The sequence below is a fragment of the Mastacembelus armatus genome, chromosome 19 (genome assembly GCF_900324485.2).
Source record: "Mastacembelus armatus chromosome 19, fMasArm1.2, whole genome shotgun sequence".
NCBI lineage: Eukaryota > Metazoa > Chordata > Actinopteri > Synbranchiformes > Mastacembelidae > Mastacembelus > Mastacembelus armatus.
Genome location: NC_046651.1, coordinates 12,919,807 through 12,934,252, shown reverse-complemented (window position 1 = coordinate 12,934,252; position 14,446 = coordinate 12,919,807). Strand labels below are relative to the sequence as shown.

Genomic DNA, 14,446 nt, shown 5'->3' with positions numbered 1-14,446 from the left:
CATAAATTACAGCAAAATGAAAATGATGTGAATGAGGCTAATGCAGACTTTTAGTTAAACTCCTTTCCATAATGAGAGAAAAGGAAAAAGCCTAAAAGCCAATCAACTGTAATGTATAAGAGGTAACCACTGGCAATCATTAATCAATAGGTGAATGAGATTATTCTTGGAGACACACTAAAACAGTAACTATAGCCATTCTTTTATCTGTAAGAAATAAAGCTGCCTCACTGACACTGTGACCAGAAATCCCAGTCTTTTGTTTTTTTTTTCATTGCAGGTTTCCCTGTAGAGTAAATGCTCACAGAAAGCCGTCCTACTGGCTCTTCTTGATTCCTGTGATCACTCTGGCAGTGTGGCTCAACCTACAGTTTGCTAAGTGTTTACAGGTAATAGGTGTTTACTGGCGGTAAAATGACGAAACGGAGCAATAGGAATAAATGATTTTGTTCTGAGAAGAGAAGCAACCTTTATGAAAAGTGCCGTCAGGTAAATGTGCTTTTTTAGCCTTTTCTGTTTGTTTCTTTTATCATTACCCACCTTATGCTCCCTGGTTCTCTTCAGTGTTTTCTCTCACCCACACATTTTCCACTCCTGCTTAGTATCACTTTTGTTTTCTAATACATGTGGTTTGTCTTTCTTCACAGCGCAGAGGGACAAAGGGGTGGAATATGTGAGTTTTTAAGTGGTCTTTAGACAAAACTGACCATTTCCTTTGTACCCTGGGGCTGAGAGTGGGTTGTGATTTCAGAGGCAGTCTGAAAGCAGAGGCTCCTCCTGTTAGTTTTTCAGGATGCATGAATAGAGACAGGGCAAGTATGCAATTCATCAGCCAAACACTATACATATGAACTAGTAAATCAAACCACAATCAAGAGAAGAAGAGGAGGCCTGACTGAGGTGTGACTGTCAGCCACTGCCTGATCAACATTTCTACTCAACGATGGACAAAGATGGTAAGAAGGCAAACACCTTCGTGTCCACTTTCCGGTTGGCCCTCAAGCCTCAACCCAAATCTTATGGCATGGAGAGGAAAGAAAAACAGAATGGATTGGATGCCACTAAGAGGATGACCGTGGGAAACACCAATCAGGAAGTCTTATCTTCAACAGGTAAACATTTGTTTTCTTAGAAACCAGCTGCAGTTTTAACTCTCACCCTGGAATCACTGTTTAATAGTGTAATATAACGTGAAAGCCTTCATAATATTTGTTACAAATATACCACATCTCATCTCTTAGCCCACTACAGACCCTGGATGTGCTTCATGTTTGAATTCAAATTTGTTTACCCCTCTGCATAACAGCATTGCAATGGTCTATCAGGGGAACTACGAATACTGGAAACAGTTATGTGCATGATGAGGTTAGCTCCCCTGAGGCTAAATCACAGCTTGTCAAAATAATACATAGGGTGCAGCTTTAAGAGTAACAAGCCTATTATGAGTTGTGTTGTTTTTGTAGCTGTTGTGATAGTGTGATGGTTAGTGGTGCCTGTAGCCAAATGAACTCTGAATTTATAGGGGAGACATGCAAACCCCCATGTCTGCCTCAAATGCACACACACACACACACACACACACACACACACAGACACACACACAGAAACCCACACACCCACTGATGGCATTCCACCATCCACTGGTGACCACCCCGCAGGACATTCTTACACCATAATACACATGTACAAGAATGCATGCAGTGGGGAAATCTTATAAACATCATTTTAAATTCCCAGGCACAAGGAGATGATGAACTCAAACTTAACACTGATCTTTCAGGAGACAAACAGATGAATATCATATATCAGTCTACAGTTTTCTCTTTTGTGTGTCTCTGGTGAAAATGAGTGTAAAAATTTGTTTGGCAAGCCATAATGACGCCGAAAGATTCGGTATAGGTTTTTGTTTTGGATGAGGTGGCTCATAGTAATTGGTCAGTGGTAGAAGACACAGTGGTGCATTCTCTTTGTAGCCTAGCGAACTACGTCTGAACATGCAATCCATTGTCTTCTAATCTGTGTTAAGATAGCAAACAGACTGAAGACCAGGCACTGGAGCCACCCTACTTCAAAGAACCACAAAGAGACTATACAGTCGGTGAAAGAAGGGGTGCAACTTTTCGAGGTGTTATCATAGGAAGCCAGCCTCTGAGCCTTTCCTGGCTATACAAAACATAATTTGAAAATGCCATTGTGGACAAGGAAATGATGCTAAAATATGTCAGGCACAGCTCTTACCTAACTTATCTTAAATCACAATGTCCGATTTTAGAAGATAATAATTTTAATAATTATCAGCTACAGTAAAAATATGCGTTACAGTAAAAATATGTGTTTCTCCATTCTTACATTAGAATAATACTTCCTTCAACAATGGTGTTGCCAGTGTGGCTGTGACTCAGTGTTCACCTGGAAATGCTGGGATGTTTACCTTCATAGTTGAAAATACTGCAGTCAAACAGTGCTGTGTTACATGTAACAGGTACAGCAGGAGTAAATTGTCCTGTTAATAATACCGTAAGTCCTCGTAAACATCAAGTATTGTATAACTTGTCCTTAGGTGAACCATGTTTAATTGACCTCTGTATCGTAAACTTGTTCACATGTGTCTTTGCAAAGGAACAATGACAAAGGAATTCCCCAGGCTACCCAACCATGAGCTGTGCAGTGAGGTCACATCAAAGGTTGCGCCACCTGAAAACGCTCAGTTGTCCTCAGGTGCTAAAGCCAAAAGTCAGCCCATTGAAAGAAAGAACAGAGGTACAGTAGATTACTAACTTTGGTTGCTCTTAATAAAAAACCTTTGAATTGTTCCACACCCACACACTCTCCATTCTTCTTTCTTTACTTCTTGCAATGACTTCTGTAATTCTGGTCTAGAAAAAATGAAAATTCACAGTAAATACGCCAACCATTGGGGAGCAGAAACAAACATGCTTAGTGGCAAGCAAATTGTAAATTGTAAAACTAACACTATGTGTTGCATGGTTAATAAAATGTATTGATTTTTCTTTGGAAGTTAACTTATTTTGTTTTTGTTGCACAGACATGTCTGGAAAAAGCTATTGAGTCTGTTCAAAAGTACAGTTCATTGATCAATTGATTGTCTATTGGTTGCCGATAACCACTGCAACCAAACGTGACTGCTCACATGTGATTGGTTACCCAACCCTCCCATCCTCACTGTAGCACACACCTACAGTATAAGTCTTCTTTAGTTTCAGTCACATACGTACATATATTAATCTTAAAAGTCTCCTCTAGCAAAGGTGAACAGAATCAAGTTAATGCTAAACTTTATATGAGAAACTTTTGAAAACAAAAGACCTCTTCTCCCCCAGGACCTGTTGTGGAGTTTCTACACCCACCTGAGCAGGTGGAGGTTCGAGTGGGAGAGCAGGCCCGGCTCCACTGTGAGTTCAGGAGCAGCTCTGTCCCTGTGGCCTGTTGCTGGATTTACAACAGAGACAAAGTAAGAACATTAGATTCCCAGTGGTTGTGCGTATGGATCCATAAGTTTATAGTCTATTTTTTTAAACCTCTTGTCTTTCACCCATCTTCCTCCTCAGGTGGTGGCGGCAGGGCAGAGGATTTCTATCAGGAGCAGTGAGACCCAGAGCACCGTTAAGATCTCTCAGGCCTGTCCACATGACACAGGCTCGTATACTATCGTAGTACGAAATCGAAAAGGCTCTGCCCACCATACCATCTCCCTAGGTGTCATAGGTGAGACTCAACAGCTGTGAAGTTTTGCATTTGCAGTAGTAAATGATAACGGTTGCTGTTTCACATTCACCATTAGTATATAAATAAAATTATTTTATTGAATTTCTCACCAGACAGGCCTGATCCTCCAGCATGCCAACCTGTCATTTCCAAGCTATCCACTCAGTCTCTGGTCCTGTCCTGGATGGGTCCCAGCTATGATGGAGGCACAGCTGTGTTAGGTTACACTGTGGAGCTGAGACAAGAGGGCAAGACTGGGAGCTGGACTGAAATATCAAGCTGCTGTAAGAACACATGCTACCATGTCCGCTCAGGCCTGGAGCCTCTGGGGCAGTACCGCTTCCGTGTCAGAGCTTACAATTCAGCAGGGATCAGCGAACCTAGCCGGGAGTCTGAGTGTGTCAAGATGGTGACCAGGGGTGAGTAATATCTTCTGTAAAATGTTTGAAATGAGGATTTGTCATTTCAGTTTTTAGATAAAACTTTGTGATACCTGTCATGGGAAATAAAACTATTTATCACTTTTTATGTTGTGTCTCAAGAGGAAAAGAAGGAAGTGTCCGAGTCATATGTCACAGTGACCGTTGACACCAAAAACAAGGTCAAGGACCACTACAATGTGCATGAGAAGCTGGGAGTGTAAGCATGGATTCTCTGTAATTAAAACAAACTTTCAACATACTTGCACTTTAAACCTGCCAGATGGATGAGACTGATAGTACAGTTCAGATTATGTAAATCACTGAAGTCATTTTAATGTCACCTTATTTGTTCTGGTTGAAAAATGTCCAGTGGAAGGTTTGGTAAGGTGTTCCGGTTGTCCCATAAAGAGACGGGTCAGGTGTGTGCGGGAAAGTTCTACCAAGCCCGGGCACTCAAGGATAAGTCAGCAGCCCGCAAGGAAATCGAACTGATGAACTGTCTTCACCACCCAAAACTGGTCCAGTGTCTGGCAGCCTACGACTCCAGCTCAGAGATAGTTATGGTCATGGAGTAGTAAGTAACAAGTGGTGTGGAAAAGCTATTTTACTGTAGTAAAATGTGAGACTTTAGTTAGTTAAGCTTTGTTTGACTGGGAAATCTCAGTGACATGATGGCATTTGGATAGTTGGGATTACAGTGTTTTACGACTACAGTTTAGAACAATTATTGGCAGATGTGCCTCTAACATCCAACGCTTCAAAAATTCTACATAGTTAATACTTTAAAAAATAATAATCACAACTAATAACTACTGCTAAACAAAAGTAGTTAAAGGTTACTTTTGACACATGGACTTGAACAGTGGTATGTTTTTAAAGCATTGCAGGTGGAGAGCTCTTTCAACGCATTGTGGATGAGAACTTTGAGCACACAGAGCTTACCAGTGCCCGCTACATGCAACAGATCCTGGAAGGGATGCAGTACGTCCACAAGCAGAACATCATACACCTGGACCTAAAGCCAGAGAACATTGTCTGTGTGGACACCACTGGTACACAGATCAAGATCATTGACTTTGGTTTGGCTACTAAACTGGGTGAGTTAGTAGGATTTGAGGAAACAGTCTCATAATGAACTCGGAGGAAACTCTTGTCCTTTTATGGTAAAAATGAAACAAGAATCACAAACTGAAAAGGACTATTTTGAGTGGGCAGCTCTCTGGAACACCACAGATTTCCTTTTTACTTTATTTTTTGCATTGCAGTTGTTCACTGGGGATGGTTAATAAATCACCCTGTATGTATTCTAATGAAGGACATATCCTGTGTATATTCTACTAAAAGAAACAATACAGGAAAAGACAAAGGTCTGTACAAGGGCCTATTCAAATACAAATGGGTTGGCAGTGGTCAGTGTTGTGCACCCAAACCTGTTGTAACGGCATGTTGCAACATTTCGTATGACGTTTGATTAATATAGATACATTTTGGGGTCTTTTTATTACATGCCCACAATGACAAAAAATAAGATTTCTAAAACTGAACTGATTTAAATTCTTGTATGGCCAGTACATGATAAAAACTTCTTAAATAGGCACTCAGGCCACTGAGATGCAAATTCAGGCAGAATTTTTGTGATGTTCCAGATGCTGCAGCGCCACACTGGGTGGTCTATTTAGTGATCACTAGAATCGTCTGTAAATAGTCTAATACAAACAAAGAAATACAAAACATTCAAGCTGATATTGCGATGATGTGTTTGTTTCTGTTCTTTAGAGAAAGGAAAACATGTGATGGTGATGCATGGTACGCCAGAGTTTGTGGCCCCCGAGGTGATCAACTATGAGCCTGTGGGTCTGGAGACTGACATGTGGAGCCTTGGAGTTATCTGCTTCATCTTGTAAGTTAGACTGTTGTGATAGAGGTTACACATAGAGCCCCATTAACATAGAACTCGAACTTCGTAAATAGTGATTTGTTCTTGTGTACAAGCCTATTTGTTTGTTCTTTATTTTTCCTTTATGATAAAATTTAAACCGTGGCAAAGTTAATTGAACATAGCTAAAAGTAACAGGAGTATATAATCAACTTGGAGTACTAAAATGATACAAAATCTAATGATAATTAATTTCTCATACGCTTCTCACTGCTCCATAAATGCAGAATTGGCCCCATCTGCTGGTGCTGTTGTAATATTACTATAATCCTCAGTACTAATTGTGCTAGTGTTCTTTTAATAGGAATTCTTCCAATAAAATCAAGTAGTAGCATGAAATTTAAATGTAATAATTTACCAAAAATAATATGTTTTCCATTTTTGTTGCTTTTTGAGTCAGTGGTGTTTGTCCATGAACATGAAACTCTTAGCCAAGATTTTTTGAGCTCATATGTATTACTGTTTTGTGTCCTAGGCTCAGTGGGGAATCTCCGTTCCAGGGTAACAGCGATGCTGAGACTTTTGCTCTTGTGACTGCTGCTCACTACGAATTTGATGAGGACAGTTTTGAGGACATCTCTGATCAAGCGAAAGACTTTATCAGCTCCCTGCTGAAGAAGGACAGAAGGTTGGTCTGGCTTTTTTTAATGATATATGGCCCACAGCAAATTAGCACCATGGCTACATGTGTGATTGGTGCAACAATTAGAAAAGCTTCAAACACTATATTAGAAGCAAATACAAAAGGAAGGAAATGATGAAAGTGCTTTGGATCTCTTGAGCTGATAAGGTCACATTATGTGCAACATATTTGTGCAACATGTTTCTTAGCAGAACATTTGAATGGTACCAAACCATTTGTTAGGGAGTTAGGGTCTGAATCATACTTCAGATTACCAATGGCTACAAGACTGTGAGTTCTGGAGACCACTGGCAGCATTTGACAGACTTTGTTTCTCCCTCTGTACACTTGCACTATAGATGTAGGTTGTCATGTACCGAGGCCCTCACCCACCCCTGGATGGCCTCTTTTACCCCTTTGACCCGCAGACCCACCAAGTCCCTCAAAAAGGATAAGATGAGGCACTTTCTGGCCAAGCGCAAGTGGAAGGTAAGAGTAAACTGACTACACTGCATTTTGCCGGTGTTCAGTTTTGTGACCTTCCAAATCCACTGACCTGTATATACCTAAAGCTTGGTTGTTGGTGTAGTTTGTCATAAAGTGCTATGTTTCCTTTAAAACTGTAGAAAACTGGCAAGGCTGTTTTGGCCCTGAAGCGGATGGCCATCCTCTCCAACAGGCCAGACTCTCCTGGCATCTCCTCAGAGGGTAAGACAGATACTTGGTTCACATGCACAATTCCTCCTACGCATGAGAGCTGCATACATATGGCAGATGACTCACAGATTCAGATTGTCACTTCAGGTTTTCCCCTTTGTGATCAGTAAAGCCTTGTTTCCATTTTATTCATCATCGTCATCCTCCTCCTCCTCTCATCCAGAACCAGGATGGAGCCAAGAGGCAGAGGCGGCCATCCAGTCGCTCGATAAACAGCTTCAGTGTGAACCTCGCTTCCAGCAGGTCCTGAGGGACATCACCCTTCCCAAAGGAGCAACTGCTCAGCTAAGCTGTCTTGTCAATGGTAGGGTGGCACTTTATTAAATAATGCCACACCACATTCTACAAGGGCCACGGGAAAAAAAATCATTGCTACCTGCACTGCTTTGATTGCATTAGAATAAGGTCGTAACTTTAGAGGTGCTGGGAGGCAGATTTGATTACTTTTGTACAAGCCAGGCTGTTTCCTTTGTGCTAGGCTGTAACTGCATATTTAGAGAACAAATGTTAGACTGGTACCAGTTTTATCATATAACCTTGGCAGACAACCAAATACATGGATCTAAAATGTGCATTAATTTCTTTATACTTCATATAAAATAATGTAAATGTCTTGGCTGCCAACAGATTTGAGTAATATTGAACACTGTTGTATTCAACCAAGTATTTTTAATACAAAATAATTCATACATTTAATTTTGACATATTTCTTAACATGGTTTCTTTTATGTTATTGATTTTTGCAGTAATCCTATTGTCTCAACTGTAGGTTACCCACGGCCGGAGGTTAAGTGGCTTCAGAATGAGAAACCAGTGTTGGAGTCGTGCAGACTGACCAAGGAGCAAAACGATGACGGGATCTGTTCTCTGGTTTTGGCTGATTTGGAACCTTGTGACTCTGGGATCTATGTGTGCAGGGCCAGCAATAAGCTGGGGGAAGCAATGTGCTCTGCCAAACTGAAAGTGAAGATGTAAAGGAATGTGACTGAGGAGAAAACCAAGTCATTTTCAAAGGGACTTTTAAGATGTAGACTGATTTTTATGATTTTATAAAACCTGAACTTCAGTATATAGATGGACAGGTATTCATTAAGGCTGATGACACATGATTTCAATAAAAAAAAAGGGTGTATTGTGGTGCCAAGGTTTTTGGTTTATATACCCAAACCTCTGTGTTTCTCACATCATCCCTTACCAGGGCACTTTCCTTTATTTAATGTGTAGGTAAGGTGTTTAACTATGTGTGCACAAAGTATTGTTTATGTGGCTGAGCTAAGCGCCATTACCACGACAAGTTACATGAAACTTGTATATATGCAATTTAAGTCTTAATGTTTTAATGCAATCAAATATTAAAGGCAGAGTTTTAGAGTTTTGGTCAAAAGTGAATATTTGTAATATTTATCAAAAGGCACAGATTTTGTTTTTCAAACTAAACTTTGACTGCTAGAAAGCCATAAACCTCTGGATTAAATTGTAAGTCTTTGGTTGGTGTTTGCTAAGGTTTCAACGGGTCGATGCTAAGTGGTTGGCCAGGTGTTTTATAATGGGAAACATAGCTTTCAAAGTCATTATTAGGTTGTTTGCTCTGTTATCGAGCATGATACAGCACCAGGGTGAGTGCAGCTGCTAGCAGCGTGTGCAGTTACTCCATTTGCAGTCTTTACAATATTTACTTTTTAAAATTTGTATCATTTGCCTGGTAATATAATCCTGTTGCTTTTAGCAACTCCAAAATCACTGTGCCATATTAGACAATTTAATGTGAATGAAAAATAAAGAACAGGCAGAAATTGTTGGTAGGTTTACATGCATACACAAATAATCATGGTTTCCATATTCCATTGTCATATTCCATGACAGCAGACCAAGAATTCTTAAGATAGTACTTTATTAATCCCAAATTGGAATTCCATCTTGTTGACCATGAATGGTTTTGTTTTGTGAGTGTTTTGTAAAGTTCTCATTTTTCTCATTCCTCCATCTTTCAACTAAGCATCTTCACAATAAAACTATTTAAAAACTTATGGAAAGTTAATCAGGCACTGGGTCTGGGTCAGTAAAGTGGGGGAGCATGTTGGGTTTGCTTCGGTCGAACAGTGGGAATCCTCACTTCTTTCTAAGGCAGCATTTCAATGTGTGGGTCAGCCATTTCTGCATACACATCACTGGACCTGATGTGCTGTAATCACAGGTCACACCTGATGTGATGTAGTGACCCACACATATTCCTACTGTCCTTCTTGGTTCTGTTGGATTCTTTTCTGAAGAAGACTCCAAGCTTTTAGTACCTTCAAAATAAAGAAAAAATTAGCACAAAAACTATTTCCTGTAATGCAAATTTACACTGTACTAATGGGGTAATGTGTGTCTGACCTGTTTCCGAGTGACCTCTGGTTCCCACAGTGTGCTGAGCAGAACGTTGGCGTGCTCTACTTGCTTGGCATTGGACCACTGGCTCTGCAGTCGGCGCAGTGCATCTCCTGCGTTCACACCATCTCGCTCCGTTATCCTTAACACCGCCTAAGAGAGCAGGGGAAACGGGGGGGGGGTGTTGCTGATGTCTTTAAACTTCTGTAAAGAATTTCTAAATTTTATACCTTGGCGCCCCCCTGTGGTAGTATCAGTACAAACTAAAATTTCTTTTAAAAAATATGACTCTTACCCATTACATTCCTCACCACATCCTTAAAACTGAAACTGTCAGGAGCTGTCAAACCACTGACTGAATGTCAATATATAAAAATGACTTTTTACATTTAATAATAGGACATGTAAGGCAGCTGTCGCCTTAACGCTGCTGCATTTTCCACACAAGCTGATGGGAGTTCTGCAGGTATAAACCTATTACCTCCTCCTCTGGGATGATGGTGACCCAGACCTCATGCACCATGTCTGTCCAGCCTGCCTCCAGAAGGACTGCTGCGTCCAGCACACAAACCTGTTTTCCTGTAAAAAGCAAAGAATTAAGTGAATAAATGAAAATCTCTTCCACTTTAAAGTGAGATTGGTTTCTTTACTAACTGTGTATATGTCACTAAGATCAACACATTAGAGTAACTAAAGAGAAGGGTTCGGAAAGGAAAAAAGGATAGTCTTAGACTTTTTGGATATACTGTAGCTGAACTGCATTTTTTTGTATAAACATGAAAATAATTTTACAGCTACACAATACATTAAATACCAATTTACACTTCTGCAGTACTGAGATTAATAAATGTCAGTCTCTACAGCACCTTCTTCTCTGGCTTGGCTGATTCCGTTCCTCACCAGATGTGCAATCTCAGGCCATACAATGTCTGTTAGAGTTTTTAACTGCTTCTGCATGAAAAACAGCATCAGTGATGAACTGTTGATACACAGCGGTGTTGTCTTACGTATTAATTGCACTGCTGTAATGCACTGAAATTTTTTCATACTACTGATATTACCTGATTTCCAAAAACCTTCCTTCCTAATGCACGTCTGTTGATGGTTTTGTCTTCGTTCAGAATATCTAAAAGTTACAGAAGCAAAGTCGTCACTGCACTGAGATTCATGTGAATTCATATGGTGTAACATTTACGACATGAACATCTATTTTCTGGGAGTGTGTTACAGAGAATGTTTTGTGGATTTACTTGTGTCTGAGACATCAGTGATCAGCAATAAACAGGGAATTTACCCATCTACTGAGTATCTGCTCTGGCAAAACTTGTTCATTTTTTCAATACTCTTATGTAGCAACAGTAGACCCAACATAAATAATGCTTACAACAACGACACATCCAGGAGGAAGAGGATTTCTTTACCTGACCCAAATTCTTCAAGCACTCTGTGATAGGCTGCTGTTCCTGGCTGATACACTTCATGGCCCAGCTTGTCACAGTCAATCCGGACTGCACCCAAAGCCTCCAGCTGCCTGGCGATGGAGCTTTTTCCACTCCCGCTGCCTCCTGTTAGACCAATCACATATGGAAGAGGAGGAAGGTGGGATCTGTCCTAGTGTGGAAGAGACAGGAAACAGAAGTTGGGCAGGATAGAAAAACATGCTGAAAACATTTTGAAAAGCCATCAGCTTTTTACTAGAATATAGCTCCTATATTATAAAAGTTAAATATTAACTTTTTTCAAAGACTGATTTATGTGTTTGACCCTTTACAAGTTCAGCTGCCCAAAACAATATGGCAATGAAATGCTGCAAGCAGTCTGCTAGTTTAATGGAAGTGTATAAAAATCAAATGTAATTTTGAGCACTATGACAAATCTTTTTATTTCTTTTTTATAAAAAAAAACTAATTGTTTTCAAATAATTATAGCTTAATTAAAGAACTCAAACATAAATAAATGTTTTCTTGTGATTTCCCCATTTTATTATAATTTTCTACTGCCACAACTATTATCTTTTATCCTGCGTTGAAATCACTTTTCAAAATGTCTTTTTTTTTCTTTATTAATCAGAACCAACTTTGGGTGGGGTGAGAAGTGTGCCAAGCAGACGAGAGCGTAAACTGGAGGAGCTGATCTTTTCTTCCTCTGTTTCTGTGTGGTGGGAATCTTTAAGTAGCTGGATCTCGTGAAGAACAAGAGCTGGGAGGCCCTGATTTAGGAGGCAGAAAACACAAACATCAAATAACCCAGGCATTATCTGGACCAGAAAGTACTTTCTCTGTTACAGAAACAAAACGTGCACTAGAACTAATTTCTGGTTCAATACGTTTTTAATTTCCAAACTTACATTTTCAATGCGCTTCTTATTAACAGCCTCGCCTCCTTTTCTGGTCTCCTCGCTAACCACAATGCACTGCAGCAGGGGGTCAACTATAGACACTCCAAAGGGGTCATCAAGAGGCACGATCTCCACCTGCAGTGAGGGCTTGATGTCTTGCAGAAACTCCTTTAGTCTATGAACCCGCAGAGAGTACGGCTCGATCAGCTCCTTTAGTGCTTTTTCTGAAGCCGGAAAAGAAATGGATGAGGAGGGTTGCCTAGTAATAATTGTTTTAACAGATCAGAAACATTTAAGAAATTAGCCTTGGAAACATAGTATGAATACTTAAATGGGAATTTTGAAAATAAACTACTCACTTTTTAGCATTGCTTGGTCACACACCCCGATAACGAACCTTCTATTGGCTAGCAGACACGAGATGTTGAGTAGTGTCTTGTGAGCCCCGTGGAGGCGGTCAAATGTCCCCCCTACCACCACATCACTGTGAGTCTCCAAAAGTTTTGCCTTTTGTTCAGGCTCCTTTCGCTTTTCCTCTTTCTCCTCCAGCCTTGGTAACCGTGGGTGGAGCAGCACTGAACGCAGTCTGGGGCTACAGACATAGCAATGGCCTGTGTACTTCTGCAGACACTGGGTAACCTCATGGGACTGACCTGAATCCTGCAGAGGAAAGTCTGTAAGCACCACATCTGGGGAGTGAGACAGAAGCTGTGGTGTGGGGAACGGGCAGTTTGGGACCATGGTCCCACTGCTGGCGGTTGACTGAGAGCGTACATTGGTCAGTAAAACACGAACATCCAGGTGCCCACATGCATCCGCTGCATTGCTATAAAGGGAGGTAATGAGCGTAGACAGGTCGACTACTGGAGGAATGAACACTGGCCGGGGCTGGCTCCCACTCCCCAGGTTCAGCCCGGGATGGAGGTGTACATATAGGGTGCGCTCTACAAGCTGAGCCGCTGAGCTGAGCACCGGAGCGATGCGGAAGGGGAGGGTGTGCAGGGGAGACGTCAGCACAAGGATGCCTGTGCTGAACATGGACATTTTACTGGTTGATATCACTGGGAAGTCACAGTTGTCACAGTATCTGTAGGGAAAAGAAAGATTTAAAAGAATAAAGTGATGTGGTTATGTTTTACATTTCTAGGCCAAGTCATTTCTTTGTGTTTTTAGCTGTTCACAGCTGTAACACTGGTTTCTCAGCATGTGTAACTGGTTAAACTGGACAGCCCTCCCAATACACTGTACAATACCCTCTCTCTACCTGTCCAACATGGAGTGTGTATGTCTATAATTTCATGTTGTTCCTGTTTGAAACTCATTCCTAACAAGAAAACACTGAGACTTTCCAACTTTCTAATGCTGTCACACTGTCTGTGTTTTTACCTGAAGTCTGTAATTTGTTCAGAGAAGGGTTAACTTCAGATATGCCCCTTAAACTGGAGTCACAAGATAAATTCCTAAAAAAAAAAAAAAGTTAATAATTATCATCGTCCCGCCCACTTCGAAAGCAGACCATCCTATTGGTCGCACTTTCAGACACTGACCAATCAAATAACACCCTGTGTAGCCATCTAGCTAGGACTGCCAAACGCTCAAAGGTTGAAATAAAAAAAAACATGTTTTTGCAAAATGATCCTGCAGGAACACAGTGAAAACCCACATGTGATGACGCTGATGATGATGTTACTTATGACCGTGCAGTAAAGGAGCTATCTGCATTTAGTTATAAACGACATTCGGTGCGGCCCATATGCAGAGCACTTGCACATCGTTCTGAACTGGCGTCGAAGCACCTTTTATTTATCTAGCGTGAGCTTACCTGTGTCGATTGATTCTAGGGTGATAGGAAGAACAGGCACAGCAGGAGACCCGTCCACATATCTACTACATAGATCGTCTACAATCTTCGACGAGAAACTGCCTTCTCCAGTCCACCACCAATATCCAAAATAGCTAAACACCCACTAGTGGAAGTCATGCTCAAACTGAACGTGTAACCACGTGACGTGTGACACGCACCGTGATTGGTTGATGAAACTAGTCAGACGTACCGGACCTGTACCTGAGAATTGATGATTTAACTATATACTAGTTAATGTACTTTGGTAAACTAAATTTAGCTTTTTAAAGGAACTTAATATTCTACTTTAAAGCCACAGTACATGTATATTTAGTTAAAGCTACTTTATAAATAATGCATTACTGTGATAATACCATCATAGTGATTACTATAAACCTGAGATTAAAGAAAATATCACATCCCATTAGTTTAGAATAAATAATCAGCAATGTGCTAGACGTGTCTGTGGCAC

The 14,446-nt window shown here is 40.7% G+C and overlaps 2 protein-coding genes across 4 annotated transcripts; one reads left to right on the top strand and one right to left on the bottom strand.

Annotated features, from left to right (window-relative positions):
* The first annotated feature begins 334 nt into the window (after nucleotides 1–334).
* On the top strand, nucleotides 335–9,450 carry LOC113135974 (myosin light chain kinase, smooth muscle-like). Of its 2 annotated transcripts, none has more exons than XM_026316377.1 (15): nucleotides 335–489; nucleotides 648–1,112; nucleotides 2,620–2,760; nucleotides 3,342–3,472; nucleotides 3,570–3,726; nucleotides 3,840–4,145; nucleotides 4,269–4,365; nucleotides 4,519–4,722; nucleotides 5,028–5,245; nucleotides 5,925–6,048; nucleotides 6,560–6,712; nucleotides 7,066–7,195; nucleotides 7,333–7,414; nucleotides 7,587–7,727; nucleotides 8,193–9,450. In XM_026316377.1, exons 2-15 carry the CDS (start codon nucleotides 944–946, stop codon nucleotides 8,396–8,398), a joined length of 2,259 nt encoding a protein of 752 aa, XP_026172162.1. In that variant the 5' UTR covers nucleotides 335–489; nucleotides 648–943; the 3' UTR covers nucleotides 8,399–9,450. The 2 variants fall into 2 exon arrangements, with proteins under 2 accessions (XP_026172162.1, XP_026172163.1); XM_026316378.1 differs by having other exon boundaries at nucleotides 344–489; nucleotides 653–1,112.
* Nucleotides 9,296–14,119, bottom strand: coasy (CoA synthase). Of its 2 annotated transcripts, XM_026316380.1 has the most exons (11): nucleotides 13,954–14,119; nucleotides 13,518–13,591; nucleotides 12,491–13,218; nucleotides 12,141–12,355; nucleotides 11,871–12,002; nucleotides 11,215–11,404; nucleotides 10,855–10,919; nucleotides 10,660–10,744; nucleotides 10,275–10,372; nucleotides 9,800–9,946; nucleotides 9,296–9,714 (listed from the first exon to the last, which is right to left on the bottom strand). In XM_026316380.1, exons 3-11 carry the CDS (start codon nucleotides 13,173–13,175, stop codon nucleotides 9,655–9,657), a joined length of 1,677 nt encoding a protein of 558 aa, XP_026172165.1. In that variant the 5' UTR covers nucleotides 13,176–13,218; nucleotides 13,518–13,591; nucleotides 13,954–14,119; the 3' UTR covers nucleotides 9,296–9,654. The 2 variants fall into 2 exon arrangements, with proteins under 2 accessions (XP_026172165.1, XP_026172164.1); XM_026316379.1 differs by lacking the exon at nucleotides 13,518–13,591.
* Nucleotides 14,120–14,446: the final 327 nt, after the last annotated feature.

Bases quoted from the DNA above. Each gene is read 5' to 3' on its own strand.
- LOC113135974 (XM_026316377.1), top strand. From the start codon at position 944: ATGGACAAAGATGGTAAGAAGGCAAACACCTTCGTGTCCACTTTCCGG. The intron at 3,473-3,569 runs GTAAGAACATTA...CTTCCTCCTCAG, and splicing joins GGATTTACAACAGAGACAAA to GTGGTGGCGGCAGGGCAGAG. The intron at 4,146-4,268 runs GTGAGTAATATC...TTGTGTCTCAAG, and splicing joins TGTCAAGATGGTGACCAGGG to AGGAAAAGAAGGAAGTGTCC.
- coasy (XM_026316380.1), bottom strand. From the start codon at position 13,175: ATGTCCATGTTCAGCACAGGCATCCTTGTGCTGACGTCTCCCCTGCAC. The intron at 12,356-12,490 runs GTGAGTAGTTTA...TTCCGGCTTCAG, and splicing joins TGACCAAGCAATGCTAAAAA to AAAAAGCACTAAAGGAGCTG. The intron at 9,715-9,799 runs GTCAGACACACA...TTTATTTTGAAG, and splicing joins CAGAGGTCACTCGGAAACAG to GTACTAAAAGCTTGGAGTCT.